This window comes from Lethenteron reissneri, chromosome 15 (genome assembly GCF_015708825.2).
Source record: "Lethenteron reissneri isolate LAM-NWPU_2019-01 chromosome 15, ASM1570882v1, whole genome shotgun sequence".
NCBI classification, from domain to species: domain Eukaryota; kingdom Metazoa; phylum Chordata; class Hyperoartia; order Petromyzontiformes; family Petromyzontidae; genus Lethenteron; species Lethenteron reissneri.
The window spans coordinates 2093237-2112622 of record NC_083793.1 but is presented as its reverse complement, the minus strand read 5'-3'; the positions used below and the strand labels follow the sequence as shown (position 1 = coordinate 2112622).

Genomic DNA, 19386 nt, shown 5'->3' with positions numbered 1-19386 from the left:
AGTCGGCCAGGTTTGAAGTCTGTGAGTGAGTCCATTTATAAGCGCGCAATTCTTAGAGCCAAGATTATCCCGAGTGTGAGGGCCGCAAGATGATTTTGGAAACGGTCTTTGGCTATGGTCTTTAAGGGACTCATCCCTGGCCTGTGACCCTGTATATGAGTACAGGGCCCCATGTAATCATAAAAAACGAGTAATGCCCCTGCAGTTGACCTGGGTGGCCTTTTAAATCCGGGAGTGGAAATGTGGCTACATTTGTTTTTTTTTACTGCCAACAAAAAAAAATTGATGCAATAAAAAAACCAAATACTAAAACTATAAACATAAAAAATGGAAAACACCCACGAGGAATGATGGTGTAAGTTGGAACTCCCACATTTTTAAGGAGGAGGCTTGGATCAGCTGTGGGATTGTGGGACAGGAGGCCTATTTCACATTCACAGCCACATTCGACTGTGAACATGACCGGAATGGCACGTAGGAAATTTCATTTGCGCCGCGCTGATGTGTGGAACCCATCCAAGTGACGCGATTACGCTTGAAACTAATGCTACAGAAACAAATCAGTTTTGCAGAAATCACAGCTTTCTTGGCACTGACCAATGTTGCGCTGCTTACATTGTATGGGTGCACTTTTATCGAAATATTGGTTGCGCAGCGGTTAGCACAATGTGCTACGAACGTGGTGACAAGTTTGATTCCGGCCCATAGCTAACATCAGCTGTGCTATCTGTACCATTCTTGGACCTTTCCGAGGTGGATTGAGCCTTAAATGAGTTCCTGGTGCAGTGTATCGTTTTTTGTTGTTGTATTGTTTGTTGTAACTTTCTGACCAGCCCCTACTGGACATCTGTGGGGAAAAGAGCTTCATAGCGCATCGGATTTCTCCAGGATAACTAAAGATTCAGATTCTGTATAAACATCAGCACCGGGGAGACCAAGGTGACCACCGTGATGATGGCCACACCACAGCCTTTTGTACGGGCTCATTCACAGCACTTGCCCCAACACTCTGTTGAAGTCCATGAGGCTAATATTTGTCTTTATATTTATATATTTGGAAACGGTACATCTTAGTTTAACGCTGAACATATGTGAACCCATATAATGCCTGTTTCTACAGTAAGGACTGTCTTCAAGACAAATCACTTCATTTGGACTTACCTACACCGAATTGATTTTCAGTGTGACAGGTCTCATTCCAGTGTCAGTGATGTATCGTCTACCTGCGGGGCTGAACAACAGAAGACCATCCTTTTAATGATTTCCATCGACCTTCATTTGCATGTTTTTCCAAGCTGGAAGCGTGTGTGATCATGAACAGCAATGGTCTATGAGCCCCCTTCTTTTGAGTGGGGGGGGGGGGGGGTGCAATCGATCTTCCTGTTGTTGTTGACGTTGCTGTCATTACGTCTTTACATTGTGTTCGATATTGTTTGCAGTAAATAGCATAAGCACGAGAGAATGTAGTGTGGCACAAACTAAATTATTATGGGTTAAACCCAACTTGGCATCCTAGTGACGCAATCTCATTTATTTTGCATGCGCTCACAAAAGAACATACGCTCTGATGAATATTTGGTTGATGCATTAGCATTTAAAAAAAAATGGAAGCAACATTGGGAATAACATAATAGAGTCTGCGAGACAGAACACAGGGCAGTACTTCATCAATCTGTGATGGCTCAGCTTGGGGGATGGGGAGACTTTAGAAGCTAAATAACCCCCCCTAACAAATATAATCCACCGTATTAAATAATGCTTCAAACTAGGATTCATGAGCCGAGCAATGCAACAGAAAGGTATGCACCGATCACAGAATGTATCCTTCTCTTCATATACTGCATTATGGCAAATCATGGATTATCTGACGAGGGTAAATTCAACGGACGCTCAATATGTGTCACAAAAATAAGAATTAATAACGTGCTCCAGATAATGTGCAACTGGATGTACATTAAGGTAACGAGCCTCAGAGTCATCTTATTTAATGCTGTCCCAATGCTGCGTCGACAAGAAGGCACAATGCAACTTCGCTCTATTTCAACGAACCTCAGGGTGCATTTTATTGATATTAATCTGTATCACAGCCATCTCACCCAGCGGGCCCTCCCGATGAAACTGCAGTTCTATTTTGTGTTGAAGAGGGCAGGCTCAAGCAGTGCCGCATGCACGTGCGTGTGTGCCTGCGTATATGTGTATAATATCATGGGTTGTGTGTGTTTTTTCACGTGAAAACTTACCGGTGCAAAAGCGGCAGCAGCTTAGTGAATAATGAATTTAAGGCATGCTATTCGGAATCAGGACGGTGGGTAGAAAGTAAATCTGCCATAGCAATGTGGAATATCCACTACTGGCTCAGACCCACGGATGGAAATGCACGTGCTGCTTCCTGTGGGAAGATGATTTTTTTACTCAAATCTAGAGTTTAAAGTCCCAGGCTCCCACACATTGCGACGTCTAATGCAGCCATATTTTGGATTGAAATAACGTGAAGGTGGTATTGGAGCCTGAATCGCTGCAGTGCGCATTTTATCCAATAATAGAGGGCCTGTTTCATCCGCCTGGCTGTTGCTGTGGCTGGCTTGATTCATAATTGGAAGTACGTGATACAAATCCCAACTGTGTTTGAAAAGCACCCTTAACATATTTTCTTTACACTACAATTATTAAAGTGTCAAAAGCCATTGGCTTTAAACATTTCCAGGGATTTTTCTTTCTTTCTTTTTCCTCATTTCATGACGGTGTTCGAGTTTGCTGACAGCAAGTAACACGCCTTTGCTAAATCCCACAATGACAATGATATTAGTGTAGTTCAGCCTCACACCAGGTATTTTGTACGTGGATGAATGACTCACCCATTCATTTCAATGTCAAGCTCATTTTATATTGAGTTGACCCTCAGCCTATTGGGTTATTCTAAGGAGAGGTGCAGAAGGTCAGGCTGACAACATCATTCCCCTCTTTCTTCTCAGCCTCCATGCTCCACTGTTCATGCCTTACCTATTAGCCTTGTCCCTGAAATGCTATTGCATCACGAGCTGCCAATAGGTTTTGGAGAGATCGAAAGAGTATTTCAGCCTATGAGCTTCCAGTTCTGGCTCATAAAAAGAAAATATCGTCTTATCACCTTGAAGCATCACTCGTCAAATGAAACCAACGCAGCCATTGGGAACCGGACGAGAATTCTAACCGTCTTGCATGACCGCGATCTTTGGAACCTTTAAAACATTTGAGGACAATCGAACTTTCAATCAATTACTCAGGTGAGAGGGTAAATGTAAATCAATTTACGAGTGAGAGTTGGGAAGCTATTCTTGTCAGAATTATGATTATTATTTTCGATGCTCAAATGAACAATGGGTGGTATTCTTCTCCATAGGAAGCGCAATGCCACTGGTGGAAACTCACACGTGTCGATGTCACATGGCAGTCTCTCCATAGCATCACGACTATCGACGTCCAGCAAGGTGGTGCTTACATTACTGACCCTACAAAAATGATGGGCCATCCCTGAGGTCAACCCGCAACTGGGATTTCAACTCACAACATTTAATTTGGGAGTCCTAGCTCTCTAACCACAGCGCCATAGCGCTGGGTATAATAACTTTCAAATAGTATCCCGATGTGATCTTTATAGAAGGGATTTGGGCTGAGACGACCGCACAGTGGCCAACTCCTGGGACTCTTTTCCATTCTTACAATTTAAGAGGATCTCCAAATCATAGCTTTGGAATAAAATTAGGGCTATGAACCATTGCTCATTTCACGCTTGCTAACCCAAATAAATTAAGGACCTTCTCGTATTGATCGGTGAGATGCTGCAACAATGAAGAAGGAAGCTTGCACATCGGCCTCTCCCTCTTCCACCCCCACTAAATGAAATCCGTTTACTGTTGCAACCAATCAAGGCCCATTCAATCCTTCCACTCATGATAAAAATAAACTCTTACACTATTAGTGGGTTTCGAGCACACGACTCACAATCAGATTGTTGCGAGTTAAAGATCACGGTCAGGGACTTGAGTCACCCTTTTGACTTTTATTTTCAGTACTATCTGAAGTGATCTTGGTCTTCCCCTAGGTTGACTCAGCCTGAAATGAGACCTGTGATCAGGCGGACAGTTTATGTGGACTTGATTCAAAGTAAAGTTTTCCCAGGTAGCCGGGTGGCTGAGAGGTCGGAGCACTGAGCCGCCACCGATGACATCCTGGGTTTGAATCCAGACATGTGCCTGTGATTAAACTGGGTTCTCACTCGTGGTGGGTTGATGGTCTCCGTCTGGTCACCAGTGACTGCACACAAAAAGACCTCCGTAACATCATAGTTCGTTCTGCACTTAATCTGGCTGAATTCCAGCTCGGAGCATGAATAAATCCGCATTACTGGCATGCAACGAACATTACTCTTTTCTTCAGAGTGACTGTGAAAGTGGAGGGAAAGTACTGCCCTCTACTGAGTGGAGCAGAGGTCAGATGTAGCTGTGTGATATCCACTTGCCACTAAGAATCCATTTACGATGTAGAACATTCATTTATGACGCATTTTCCGGCGTCTATTGACTGCGAACACATTTGAAGAGTGATGTTTCTACTGTGCAACGTAGTAAAAAGTAAATTAGTTTTTTTTCTTTCTTCAAAAGGTCAAGTCACTTTAGGAAGGAAGAAAACAAAGTAAGAAAAACTAATTTAAAAAAATTGTTTTTTTTTTGTCAATTTTGGAAAAATGTTTATGTTCAGTCCTGTACCGTACACGTAACATGTGTGTTATGAATGTATAGCACGAGAGGACTGTTCTCTAAGATGTTATTGCATTAAGAATGGTTCACACATTATTTCTGAAATGAAAAAAATAGATTCCTTCATATTCCTTCATGTTATTGTCTATTCACGTCTTACTTAGACTCGTTTAGATTTTACGATTGCATATCAGTACCTTCGGTTAGGTTTCACAGGTTAGAATTTACCCCCAAGGGCTCCCCAAGTCTTCCGCAGGTCCCAGGAGATGAGGGCCCCGCAGGGCTGGAAATATTTCGAGTAATAATAATGTTTGGTTTTATATTGCGTCAATGGTTAAAATTGCATCTCACAAATTGTTACAGGGTCTCAATGAATTAGTTGTCCCGTGGCTAAATGCCGAAAGCACAATTTGAACACAATGAGGAAAATTATCGAAGCGAAATAAAGTTCGCTCACAGCTACACGGTTCAACGTTCCAGCTCGACGGGTCTCAGGAGGAGTAGACAGTTTTAATTTCGATTTAAAGCTTTCGTGACTGCAGGGATTCATCTTCTTGGTTCTTTCGGTAAAGCCACGTAGAAGGGAAATAATAAAATAATAAAAATTAAACAAAAAATAATTCTTACGACGTTTCGGCCACAACGCAACCAGCCATCCTCAGGTGAAGAACAGGTCTGTCGGAAAGACAGCGTAATTCAGACCTGTTCTTATTTATTATTTCCCTTCTACGTGACTTTACCGAAAGAACCAAGAAGGAGTAGACAGTTTGTAGCATGGGAGAGACCGCGTCTCATGAGGTCTCGCCAGTGAGCCATCGCCAGCTACACAGTACAGGGCTCCTGAAATCGGCAGCAACAAGCAGAATGATAATAAATTATGTAAGCGCTATGTCAGCATCAACACAGAATGCACTAACAATGTAAACTTCACCTGAGACATTGTCAAATGAGAATTGTTATGGTTATTCTGTGTTTACGGTGGAGGTTGATTTGGAAGTGCGCACATAAGCATATGTTGGAAGCCCTTATTGCATTTATGGCATTTGAACGTGCAACTTTAATTATTAGCAAATATGCTTTCCACACGTCCTCATATGCAACACATATTTGAACAGGCCCATTCCACTATTGCTCACTCTCGTAATCCTGCACATGACAGCGGCTGTACTGACAAGTCAATTTTGTTTCACTACTTTGCTAAAGCTGTCCCCTTTGCACTGCGTCTCGGTGGCCATTTTGAACTCGCCTTTTGCCCGTCCAAAGACGGGTGTCTTGCAGTAAATGTGAAACTTGCAAGCGAAAAGCAGACCGCGACGTGATATGCATTGCATCCATTCGTGTGCAATTTGTAAGGCCGCGGTGACACAGACCTATTTCATTTAAAGGTTATAATCCTTTGTTCATCATGACGTCCTTTTTACTTCTATGTCTCAATAGATCTTCTTGGTTCTTTTGGTAAAGTCACGTAGAAGGGAAATAATAAAATAATAAAAATAAAACATTGTATTTTATTGTTTTATTTTTTATTATTTCATTATTGCATTTTATTGTTTTCTTTTAATTATTTTATTATTTCCCTTCCATGTGACTTTACCGAAAGAACCAAGAAGATCTATTGAGACATAGACGTAAAAAGGACGTCATGATGAACAAAGGATTATAACCTTTAAATGAAATAGGTCTGTGTCACCGCGGCCTTACAAATTGCACACGAATGGATGCACACGAATGGATGCAATTATATAAAAATAAAACATTGTATTTTATTATGTTTTCTTTTATTATTTATTATTTCCCTTCTACGTGACTTTACCGAAAGAACCAAGAATATGAATCCCTGCAGTCACGAAAGCTTTAAATCGAAATGTCTCAATAGAGTGACGGAGATCGCGTGACGTGAGGGTTCTGCCTTAGTAGTGAGGGTTGTGAGTTGACGCCGAGGAGGGGGGAGGAGGCGCCTCGCCCCCCCAATGCGGAGTGACGTCACCCGCTAATTATTAATAGGGGGACGTGTCCATGTGGAGGATAGAAATAATAATAAAAATAATGGAAATTATTTTTTTCTTTTTTACCTACGTGACTTTACCGATAAAACCTAAGAGTTTGTCACCCGCTCATGATTATTAATGAGGGGCGTGTCCATGTGGAAGACGTAACCTGTTCATGAACATTAATGAGGAGTGACGTCACGCGCGTAACACACTGACATTTTCGGGTAAATATAGTAGTAAATACAAGGACCAGATGCGACGGACCGCTAATAATATAAACACCAAATTACAAAGAACACGAAAGATAGTACTTTCGTAGGGGACACGGTTTTACAATGTATGATGGCAAAGAGAGTGGACATAAAAATAATCTCGAAAATTCATGATGGAGCAGATTATTATTATTTCATGACAAAATGTAACGACGTGTCATAAAATAAAAGATGAATAAAACCCAGCCATTCCAAATCCAGCAACTGTGAGCATGAGGGCTTAATTTTACCACATTTCACCACAATAATCAGTGTGGGTTGGATTAAGGAAGGGTAAGACCGCTTCACTTGCCACTGATGTTAGCCGTGACCGGGAATAAAACTGGGGTCACCAGGTTTAGAGCACAGTTCGCTAACCACGACTCCACCGTGAATGTTGAATCGCGTGTTCATTATATTATTGTATTACATGTAGCAAATGCATATATAAATACACTGTGTGTATATTATTTTTATTACACACATTTACCCATGAAAGCCTCATTGAGTCTTACGATTATTATGTTCAGAAAGGTCCTGCTAAGGTTTTGCAGGAAGGGGGCAATGTTGCTAATGTGTAATCCTAATTGAATAAATTGCAGGTATATTTTCATCATTGGGATGTTAGACCTGATCCCAGTTAGTTACATTGTACGATTATTTTTTTTTAGCTGATATTCTGTATTAAGAAAAATACTTTTATTTTAGTTAACTCAAACCTAGAAGTGAAAAAGGAGGAAAATAAAATGCTGGGATGGGGTTCGTGGTGTGTCACTGGCGAGCACGGTGGTGAGATGTTAACTACCTCGCCGGGTAGACAGGAGGTCGTGGGTTCGATCCTGACCATGACTCCTGCTATATAGTGGGAGTTGGCGTCTCTCTCTCTACCCGTGTGTGGTTTTTATCTGGTTTTCTCCTCCACATTTTATAACGTGCGTTTAGAATATTTGACTGCTGCTATGAATTTCCACGTGATAAGCCACTTCGTTGAGCTATCATTTGTGACCAGGTGGCTTCAAAAATCGCTATTTATCTCCGTGGGCCTTACCTGAGTACACTGCGCTGTGAACTCAGTGACCTTAGTCCCATTGCCAATCACTGCAAACATCAGTGGCGGGTGATATCTGGACCAGTCCTGCCCCCCCCCCCCCCCATCAACTTTACCAACCTGCATTGACCAGCGTGGTGAAGTCACACAACCCTCATGGCCGACGGCATGGGGAGGCCTTCATCCAGCAGTGGATTGCCAAAGGGATGTAAATCTCCATATATGTTTGATTATTTATTGCATTTTGAGCCGTAAGCGGGAATGTGTTATGGAATTATGTTGTCCTATTCACTGTAACACAAATGAAATTCAGCATCTGTTTAGGTCAACATTACACACTATAGGGTAGTGGCAACCACATATTTCCAGCAACCCTTCAGTGCTTATGTTGATCGCACACACACACACCCACATATATTCATACCTTTAGTTAATTCATTTCGGGCTGAAATGACCAGAGCGAGACTCTCACTGGGCCAAGAAGCTGGAATTGAACCAACAGCACACTGCAAACAAAACAGTATTTGACTTATACTATTATAACACGTTCAGTCGGCTCTGGAAAAAAAAAAACAGCCCATAAAGGTCTCTCGGACGTTCCACAATAGGGTCATTTTTATCATAGCCTTACAGAAAATGTATTACCTCGCTGCTGTTCTGCGCTGCGACGGAGCCATTTGAATATAGAGCACTTTTACTTCCCATCCGACTGATTAAAATGGCAGCAACGAAATGGGATAACGTTGGGGAGTTAAAAAAAAGAGAATCTTGCATCGTGGACAAGCTTAGGGCTCCGTGGATGAACACTGAGCCATTGCACACCTACTGTATATACATCAGGCGATGAGTACAGGAAACATAAAAACACGCACTAATCTCATTTACTTTTATTCTTCCCTGCAGGGAAATTCTTCCACAGTCATCCCAGGTTATTCATACACGCACGCACAATGCGACCAGGATGCCCAATTTAGCCGTACGGACAGTTGGTGGAAATTAGTTAATTGAGATGCTATTAAGGCCACCACTGTGCACAAGGTGGTGGTGTGGACCGATACCACATGGGCCTCGACCACATTTGCCTCCCGAGAGCTGATGTTTACACATTGCACCAGGTACTCATTTGAGGCTGAGATGACCCTAAAGAGACCCGTCCAAGTTCAAATACAAATGCCGCTGGTGTTGCGCATTACGGTCTGGAATTTAACCCAGGTCGTGAGGGTCGCAGTTCAGTGCGTAAACACAATTACACCATAGCCATACACACACATACACGTGCTCATGAAAACAAACACACATGCTCAGTGTCAACCTCCACATCAATTACCTAACGATTTAGCTGTCATCCACAGGCAACCTCAAAACGTGACCGTCAGTTGCTAACACTTAAATTTGCCTATAAATGTCACTCATTGAAACAGGACCTCAACTCTTTGACGCTTTCCACTAACGTCCATTAAGCTAGTTGTAATTACTGGCGAAAGATCGTACTCCAGATTGTAAATGTTTTGGATTTACTCTCCAATACACAGGTGTGCTGTACAAGTAACGAATTGGCATGTTTTGTTTACGTGGCAAACCTTACTAATTGGCTGTGTCGGGTGGTGGCGGTTTTAACGACACATATATATTTACGAGATCTAACCCCCCCAAGAAAACCTCTATTATTGATTATATTGGTCGCGAAAGCCTACGTGTTAAACCTTCCTCTAACGTACCACTATATTGCTGATGCAGCACCCCTGATCACAAACAAGCCTTTAAAATCTCTGTAAAAATTACACTTAAAGATCATGCACCAGGTGTACTCTTTCTGCGAAGTGGAAATCAATTTACATTTTTTTTGCTGAAGGACATTAGACATCACATATATGTGCGTCAATGTTTCTGTGACCATACTGGATTGCTCATGAAGGGCGCTCAGTTATATATATACACACACACACGTGTGTCAAGGTTACCATGGAAACGTAAGTCTTTCGGCATCCCAAAATAATTCATGACTAATGTACTTTATACCTTATTTTCTCAATTGTGCTCTTGGCATTATGTTACTAGAGGAATATATTTCCATTCGGAAATTGCACGGAAGGACATCACTTTAAGTCAGCAAATGGCACTTACATCACAGAAGTACTTACGAAGCCACTTTAGTGACATTTTGTGGCACACCTTTTCATAAGTCCTGCAAAGGGTGTTTGTCACGTAGCAATGAGAATGGTGTTGTAATGCTTAACATTCCAAATTAGGTGATACAAAGATTTACCTTTGAATTACATTTTTTTGTACAAAGTCATTGGTGTGACCATCAACTCACGATGCTTGGATTTTTAATGGATTGACTGCCATGACTCAAACCCGGAATCTCAGCAAGACTAGTTGCATCCATGCCCTGGCGTGGCATTAACTCCATCAGCCTCCCAGGCACCTCACAACTAAACATCTATTTAACGGTATTTTAATACCGCCCCCCACCAAAATCTAATTAAATATTCACTTTTGAAATGTTCCATTAAAAATACCCCTCAAAGTACGATGAATTTAGTGTGGAAATATTCAGAAGCCACAAAACCAGAAGTTCTTATTTCAACCCATCACACAATGCAAATCACAATGCAAATGCAATCAAACGTTCCGTGTCGGACAAAGACAAAGAATAGCTGCCTAACCTGGAGGGCTTGGCTGTATATGTCACCTTGGCCTTTACCTTCTGATCTGTGTAGAACAGATTTAGTCACACAACTGCATTCAGTTGCCCAAGCAGGATTAAGGGAATGCGATTGATGCAAAGGATCCAGTTAGGCAGCTGCATCTGCGATGTAATTATAATTAACAGCTACATGCAACACAGCTCACACGCTTTGACAATGCTTGGATATTGTGCCTCTTCACCCGAGCTTCAAAAGTGAACTCATCTGCGCAAACGTACAAGGAGAATTTCAACTAAATATATTTATATTTCGATTCGTTGCTTAAATCAACTTGGGAGTGAATGGAGCAAACATTCAGCAGCGTCACTCACTAACAATATTCCAAATTCTTAAATCAATCTTGCAGCCTGAGACGTGATGAAAATTGCGTGTCACATTTCAAAAAGTAAATTCCGAGCAAAATGTGGGCAACATCCTCTCAAGCATGATGCTTCATCATGGATTTGTATCTGTTCTTCATTCATCATTCCGGAGATGTTGTTGCATTTACTATGCATGCCTGGGACTTGTATTTAGGTCACTGAATTGTCAAGCAGAGTTACTCAGTGTAGGGGCCAGTCTCACTCCCCGGTTATCTTATCTCGTTGAGAATGCAAGCCAGCTTTAAGGCGGCATATGCTCATCGACGTTATGTGAAACGTGACCTGTGAATCAGTCTGTTCGTATTGCGTCGCTGGCAAGGGCTCATTCCGACTGCTAGAACGAGAGCGTGCTGTTTTGCACAATGTCAGACGTTTAGCTCCCCAACTAACTGTGGTGGACCCATCCAAGCAGCTGGGTGCACAGAGGCAGGTAAAATGGTGCCCATTGTTTTAACTGCCACGCTGGCAGATCGAATAGTCCAGTGTGCTAACCAGTATGGTAACACTCGTATAGGCCCAATGGGCGGAGACGCTTGAACACGATCGTAACCTGTTTTCCGTGGCGCTTCTGAAATACCGTGGCGATCAAATGTGCGGTCCACAGACCAGGTGGACCTCAATTAGCTAATGCATAACCTTATTAAGTAATGGTTATTGATTGGTATGGATTGAACTTTTCAAGTTAAACATTTCAAATACCGCACCGTCTCTCCCGCAATAAATATAATGACTAAATATGGTGGTACATTTCACCACGCATTGTGGTACACAATAATATACACTAATAATTATCAAATTATAAGAGTGTGAAATTATTCAATGTCATCTTCTACACATTACAGAAGCTCATAACTACATCTTTGTACAAAAACCACGACACATCTTGTGCAATATTGTGTGCACTGCACCAATTATATTGTTTTAATGTAATGCATTGTTTGCTTAGCCTGAAGCAACGTGAAACCTTTTCAGAGGACGGTGACAATTGAAAATTCCCTGCAATTTATGTGCCTGGAGATCAATTAGAACATTCATATCCATTCATCCTGTCAACCTTGGTTCATTCTATGGATCGGACGTTTGCGTTTTCATTTGGCATTTGAATAAATTCAGGCCGTAAACATGCCCCACATATAAATTAAAATAATTTGTTTTCTCTCTTTGTAAACGTACAGATTGGTGAGGTGAGCTTGCAGGTAACGTCAATGAAGGCTGCATTATTTAACTACCGACATATTATTCCGTGTACTCGTCAGGTAAATGTTAACATTGTCAAAATTGGCATGTCATAATGAAGCCAGAGTTTAATATTATCTATCATCAGGAAAACATCACACATTCGGAATTTTGCACAACGTTAATTTGCTTCGTTATAAAAAAAGAACGGTTGGGCTTAATTTTCTTGTGATTTAATATTATGAATGTAATGAGAAATGGTATTCACAAAGTCAAAGCTTTACCTACAAAATATTAAATGTTACACGAATTATCAGATGTCTTAGCCAATTATATATATTATAACTTACATTGTACACAATCTCTAAAATAACATCTTTGTAAGATATATCATTCACATATTTAAAATATAAGTGCCAATTAAGAATGCCACCGTTAATAGAACCATAAACAAGATTATGCATGCAGAGTATGTCCGTGCATCAATCGCAGTCAAAACCGCAAGGGCAAGTGAAAATGCAAACCATTAAGCGCTTTATTTAGCTGTTAATTAGTAAAATCCATGATCAAATTAAGATATCTGTGAACATGACTTGCATTGAAAAGCAAGCTTCCAGAGCAGCCGAAAGGAAATCAATATGTATAGAGAAATGGCACGTCACGAGGCCCACACATACATCTACCCTGCAGATAACTTAAGGCATCTGCCATTGCAGTCAAAAGCATCAGCCTTCAGGCCCTTACAATTTAAACGTGAAAAGGGCATCAGTTACACCGTTAATTATACCCAAGGCTTGAAGCGGATAGATCAGCAGGTCAGAAATCTTGCCAATGTCACACCGATGAAAATAAAAAATGCGATTTTAAAACTGCGGGCATTTCAAACAATGGCCTTCATCGAACCATACGTGGCACACGCTGTGCCCCAAAGCAAATCTTATAGTTTACGTTCCTGCATCCAAAGCTCAGATTCACCTGCCGTCAACGTATTATGTACATTGAACTTCTTTCACACCGTACGTAGCCAACCGCGCTAATCGGAGGTGCGGGGGAAAGACAACAAACTAGACACAAAAATCAGTTTGAAAGAAATGAGCTTTCAATCGAGACGATTTAAAAGTGAATAGCTCCAGCGGCTTATCAATATCGGAAGAATGAAGGAGCGTTCCAGACGGGCGCAGAAGCGCATACTGAAAGCGCGCGATGCGGTGGCCGTCTTTTGTTCGACGGTTAGCCGACAGCCGCCGCCGCGAGCGTGACCTGAGTTCGCGTGACGGCTTATGCTCCTTGACGAGAACAGCCCGGTGTGAGTGAACATCTCGCATCCCGCACGCGTACGCGTCGCATGCGCGCGCTAGGGGTCGGCAGGGGGGGGGGGGTTATCCTGTCTGTGCGAGCCGCCAGTTCACCCGTCAGAGAGCTGTTTGGCATGCACGGTCATGCGGCCGCTCACAAGCGCGTAGGCTTCATCCTAAAGTCAGCGTGCACACAAAGGACTAATGACCCGGACTGCCTTGCCGTAAGAGGGCCAACGTAAGGCAAAGTCGATGCAGTTAATCAAAAGATTAAGAGATTCTCATGCAAATTCACGTGAGCTGCTCTTTGTTGCTGAGCGTTTGGCGGAATTGCGAGGAGCATTATTTTTTTGCTGTTAAAAATCCTCCTCAATCGTCGAGTGAAAATTGGAAATGGGGGGCGGGAGGGGGGGGGGACATCGTGCTCTCTACCCGACGTGCTTACGGGTGTTGAATATGTAATTGAACTCGTGGCAGCAATGGACCCGCACCGTGGACTCACCCACTCGGAAATGCGTAAACGACAAGGGTTGAGACACTTAAAACTGAGCCACACGATAACTGGAATGGAAGTGGTGCGTGTGAGCTACTACCAATGGGGCCGTTAAAATTATGGATGTATAACAATAAATTATTCAATGGTAAATACCCTAGGCCAAGAAATTTAAACGCACAGGGCAAACCAGAGGCACATCTCTCTGGCAAATGAGAATAAATACAAAGAATCACGTATGAACATCTACCCCATCGCAATGTTACGTAAGGCGGCATACTTTCATACGTACATACACATAATGCAACCAATCACTTGAATCACTGACATGGTGGTACAAGTGGCTGCTCCTATATTAAGGGGGGGGGGAAATAATTAAATTGCAACGCATTTTCCTAAGAGCAAATACACCTTAATGTGCGCAATCAATCAACTAAGTGGGTGTCTTGGTAAATTGATGAGAGTGAGGGGAAAAGAAAGAACGGACCACGGTGCCAAATGTAACAAGTGGACAGGCACAATCTCGAGGCCCCCAGAAAATAATTATTACGGCTTCATTTCGTGCAAGTGTTCACGATGGGCTCAGCTGTCCTCTCAGAATACATCACCGTTATGCGTGTTTTTTTTTTAAACTGGTCGCAATTGTGAACCACAGCCACGTCAGACATTAGCCCATCTAATCGGCATCAACATTTGTTGACTGCAGCTCAAATACTTTGGCGAGAAATTGCGAGCAGTGGTCAGAGGCCCCTGACCCTTGACCCTCCAGGCCCACTTGGGCAGTGTGGCGGAGGTGGACGCCATCCGTGACCTGATCTGGAAAGCATCCGAAGACTCATAACAGCAGATCGTTCTCGTCGGGTAATGAGTCACTCTGTGAAGGGGTGGGGCTAACCAGCATTGTTTTGCTGTTATACCTCGTCGTTGCTAACTTTATTATTTTCATCATTATTATTATTACGTGAAGCGTGCAGGCATTCTGGAACAGACATGATGAGGGTTCCTCAAGGGTTTTTTTTATTTCAAACTTAATTTTCCGTGTACACGCCCGAACATCAGGATAAAAATGCAAAATGAAGGAGCAAAGCGAATTTTTTGTTAAGTCTGTAATTCCCATTATTCGCGGGCCTATCGTAGCTGCATCCTGCACAATGGAACTGCGGCATAGCGGTTTGTTCGCCCCCCCCCCCACTTGGATATGACATACCAAAATATCTGTACAAATTGTCTTGAACAAGGGCCCATCCGTTTATGCAAAAGTTTTAGAAAAATATCCTCTGCAGTGGATCCGTTATTATTCATTTTCCCCAGTAATACTTAAAAAGAAAAGAAAAGTGTATCTATGGGAAAAATGGCACAAAAAGTGTTTTTTGACATTTTTTGTTAAAAAAGAGTGCAAAGCTCATAAGTTCAACATTATTACAACAAAGGGAACATTTTTTTCACCGAATACATAATTTAAAGATGATAATGTTTTTTACAGTGATGGGAATGAAGTGAAATTATCTTATCCTATATATATTAAGTTATTAACCCATTCACTTTAACAACCCCTAATCCTCATAACTAATACTTATCTATAACTATCTATGCATTTAAAAGAGAAATGAAATCTAAGCCTTAAACAACAGTGATAACACATCGATCGTAAGACGTTTCAGGCGAGCCAGACTGCAAGTATATAAAAAGCATCATCTGAGTTTAAATTATAACCGTATTTACAAAGCAATAACAGTACCCTTATGTTTCCCAAAGGGGAATACAGCTTACAAACATCTGCATGAAAAATGCTTCAACGGCTAACAACAACAATGGGGTTATGCGGCTCCATGGAAAATTCAGCACGGATCGTTTATCATTTTTTTTCTCTCCCGAAATTCATCAAAACCAAAAGAGGTACCCTGGCAGATGATGAACTGCATTTTTCTTGAACGCTTTGCACAATGAACTCTGGGACGATGGTGTGTTACCCCCCCCTCCTCCTCCCATACAAAAAAAAATCATGACAGATGTTTCGTATTTATTTTGTTATCACAAGCAAGGGCTTATTTTTTCATGTCATTTTCCACATTTTTATTAAAAATGCGGCCACGCGTGCGTGTGTGTGTGTGCGCCCTTTTTCACCGAATATCGAGCTCACATATTGTATGTGTGTAATAAATACCACCGTCAACCGATGACATTATGCATTATCTCAATTAAATAAAACTCACCCGCTGGCTCTGAACAAAGAGCCAATACGTTATTAAATAAATAAATACATAAATAGATAAGAAACCAAATAAATGAGCATTAATATATCCTTAATGTACACAGGCCGGATGAATCCTTAATTATTTTTTTTGCATTTTGTTATTTTAACTTCCATCACGATATATTTGTTCACCCCCTCCCCCCCGATCAAAATGTTTTTTTTTCTCCCCATCCGATTCTCAAAGACAATGTGTATTGCACACATCGGTTCGCGCGCGCGAGCGTTCACGCGCGCGCTTTGTCCTATTTTGAAAATGGACGCCTTTCTCAAGAGAGAGAGAAGAGAGGAGGGGAGGGGAGGGGGAGAAATTGAGCGGTGGAAACAAAAGACGAGGGAAGCGCAGCGCAACACAGGGCGGCCGGCAGGTGAACGGGAGCGCGCGGTGTAGCGAGCGAGCGAAAGAGATGAGAGAGAGAGAGATGAGATGGCCTTACTCGCACGGTCTCCCAATCACACAGTAAGCCTCCTGCGGTATGGAGGCGCTCTTCCGACAGTGGGTCAGGCTGGTCCAAAACGACCTCCTCAGCTCCTTGTTGGTCACGTAGCACACGACAGGGTTCACGCCCGCCTGCGCGTACGTCATCCAGGCCGAGAACGCCACGTAGCTCCCAGGCAGGGCTATCCCCTTGACGAACACCCGCAGGAAGCACGCCACGATGTACGGGAACCAGAGGAGCAGAAAGACGATGGCGATGATGTAGAACATGCGGCCGATCCTCTTCTCCACCTTGAGCTCGTCCAAGCCCAGGAGGCGCTTGTTCTGCACGGACGCCGCGTTCTGGCGAATGCCGACCAGGGTGGGCGGCGTTGGGCCGCGGCCGAAGCCGGCGATCCAGTTGGCGGCCGCTTGGCCGGTCGCCCCGGGGCCGTGAAAGGTCCAGTTGTGGCTCACGGCCGGCACGAGCTGCTCGGGCCGCATGCGGCGGTGCTCGTAGACGAAGCAGACGAGCTTGAAGTAGACGACGTGCGTGGCGACGATGACGACGACGAACATGAGCATGAAGCCCAGCGAGTCGTTCGCCTTGAAGTAGCGGTGCTCGAAGTGGCACTGGTCCTCCTCGCGGATGAACTTGTACGTGCCCACGTCAAAGACGGGCGGGAAGGCCATGGCCACGGAGAGCGTCCACGCCGTGCAGACGACCGCGACGCACGTCCACATCGTCACCTGCTTGGTGTAGAAGCGGTGGTGCGCCACGGCGATGTAGCGGGTGATGCTCACCAGGAAGAGGACGAACACCGTGTGGAAGGCCGACAGCACGGACAGGAAGGCCACGATCTTGCAGCCCAGCGGCTCGTAGGGCCACACGGAGCCGCGGCTCACGGCCGCCCACACGAAAGGGAAGCACACGGTCGCCCGTGCCGCGTCCGCAAGGCACAGATCCAGAAGGAAGAAGTAAGGGGCTCGGTGGAGGCCCTTCTCCTTGAACACCTGGAATGCCAGCAGCAGGTTGCCGGAGAGGCTCGCGAAGATGATGAGGCCCATGGCGGCCAGTTTGCCTCCTGGCGGGAGCCCGTGAGCGGGGTCTCTTGGAAAAAACACGCTCCCCTCTGCTCCCTCGCTGGCGTTCGCCATGGGTGATGACGCCCACACAGATGCAGGGTTTGGAAGCCAACATCAAGATTCCGACCACAGCTGCCCTGCGCACACCAGAGCCACCGCTAGAACGACAATGATGATGGCCTTTTTTGCTTGCTTGCTTCGCTTGCTGCTGCTGCTGCTGATGTTCTTATTGTGAAGAAAAATAAACGAGAGAGATTCTGACCGCTCAAGATGAGTGCAAGATGTTTACCGGCGCCATATCCTCACTTGGAGCATTTTAAACCATCAACACATCTTGGTAGACCACACAAAAGCCCAAACCATAGATTCAAATTACGAATATCCGATTGTCGATTGTTTTTTTTCTTCCTTTCTTTCACGATCTCACAATACGTCTTCAACTCCAATCATCCTCCTCGTGACCGACGTTTATGATCCTCCTATTATGGTCTGCTCATAAATTGAGACGTTCTGAAAACGAAAAATGAAAAATAATCCGTGACTCACCGAGCGATAGCGACCACGAACACATGAAAAAAAACGTATCGTTTCAAATATACAATTCCTTATTGCAATCGGAGCATCGAACACATCTCAAGCCAACCATACGTTCATCATTTAACAGAAACGCGCTGCGTGTGAGTGTGTGTGAATATAGAATATGTAGATAAAATATACACCGTTTACCTTTGCACAAAGGCAGACCAAGGGCGGGCTCCTGGAGAGAAAGGCAACGATCGTCTGGCCAGGCTCGAAGGCAGGGCGTTACTAACATCCCGACTGCTGCAGTCTTTGTTGTTCTTATCAGCATCCAGCACTGACACCCATACAGCAGCCCGAATTAACACGCACGGCTCCAGCTAACCGCTACAGGAATATCACCAGCGCTAATATATAACGACAAGAACCACAAAACGGGTACGGAAAACACGCACGTGTATAATATATATGAGCACGCAAAATTCAGTAACGATACATTTTTCTCGCCCGCTCACAAAAATATTCGGGTGCCGCTGCACGCCATGGCACAATATCAAAAAATGTGGCTTCTTCCTCGAGCCCTGCGATACAATAGATGGCTCTGGGTTTTAAAGCATATACGTCATTGCTCACGCGGAGTGGGTGAACGTGATCGAAAATCAGATGAAGCATAAATGTGGGATGTGGCTCCTTTACTGTGAGCCCGGCCCAGACCCAGCCCGGCACTGCCCAAGCCCAACCCTCCTCTGCATCTGGATCAAAATTCAGCGCACAAGTCATATTGACTTACATTCTAAATGCGCGTCGCTTGTGTATACGGATTCCAGATTCCAAATGCTCGGATAATATTATTATTCATTCGTTAATGGGGCGGTGGGGGGGGGGTGTTAATAAGCACACGCACACTCGTGTACACACACACACGCGCGCGCGCATGATTATATTAGTATACGATTGTACATTTTGTATTGTTTACATTCTCGTGGTCAATGCCTATGGCAATGGGGACACATAATGCTTCTGACGCAATGGATCCCGACAACATGTGA

At 43.6% G+C, this 19386-nt stretch overlaps 1 protein-coding gene across 1 annotated transcript; it reads right to left on the bottom strand.

Moving 5' to 3' along the window:
- Positions 1-15072: 15072 nt before the first annotated feature.
- LOC133342577 (probable G protein-coupled receptor 85) lies at positions 15073-19073 on the bottom strand. Its single transcript, XM_061551779.1, has 2 exons — positions 18545-19073; positions 15073-18328 (listed from the first exon to the last, which is right to left on the bottom strand). Exon 2 carries the CDS (start codon positions 17888-17890, stop codon positions 16748-16750), a length of 1143 nt encoding a protein of 380 aa, XP_061407763.1. The 5' UTR covers positions 17891-18328; positions 18545-19073; the 3' UTR covers positions 15073-16747.
- Positions 19074-19386: the final 313 nt, after the last annotated feature.

Coding starts and splice junctions, on each gene's coding strand:
- LOC133342577 (XM_061551779.1), bottom strand. CDS start 17,890: ATGGCGAACGCCAGCGAGGGAGCAGAGGGGAGCGTGTTTTTTCCAAGA.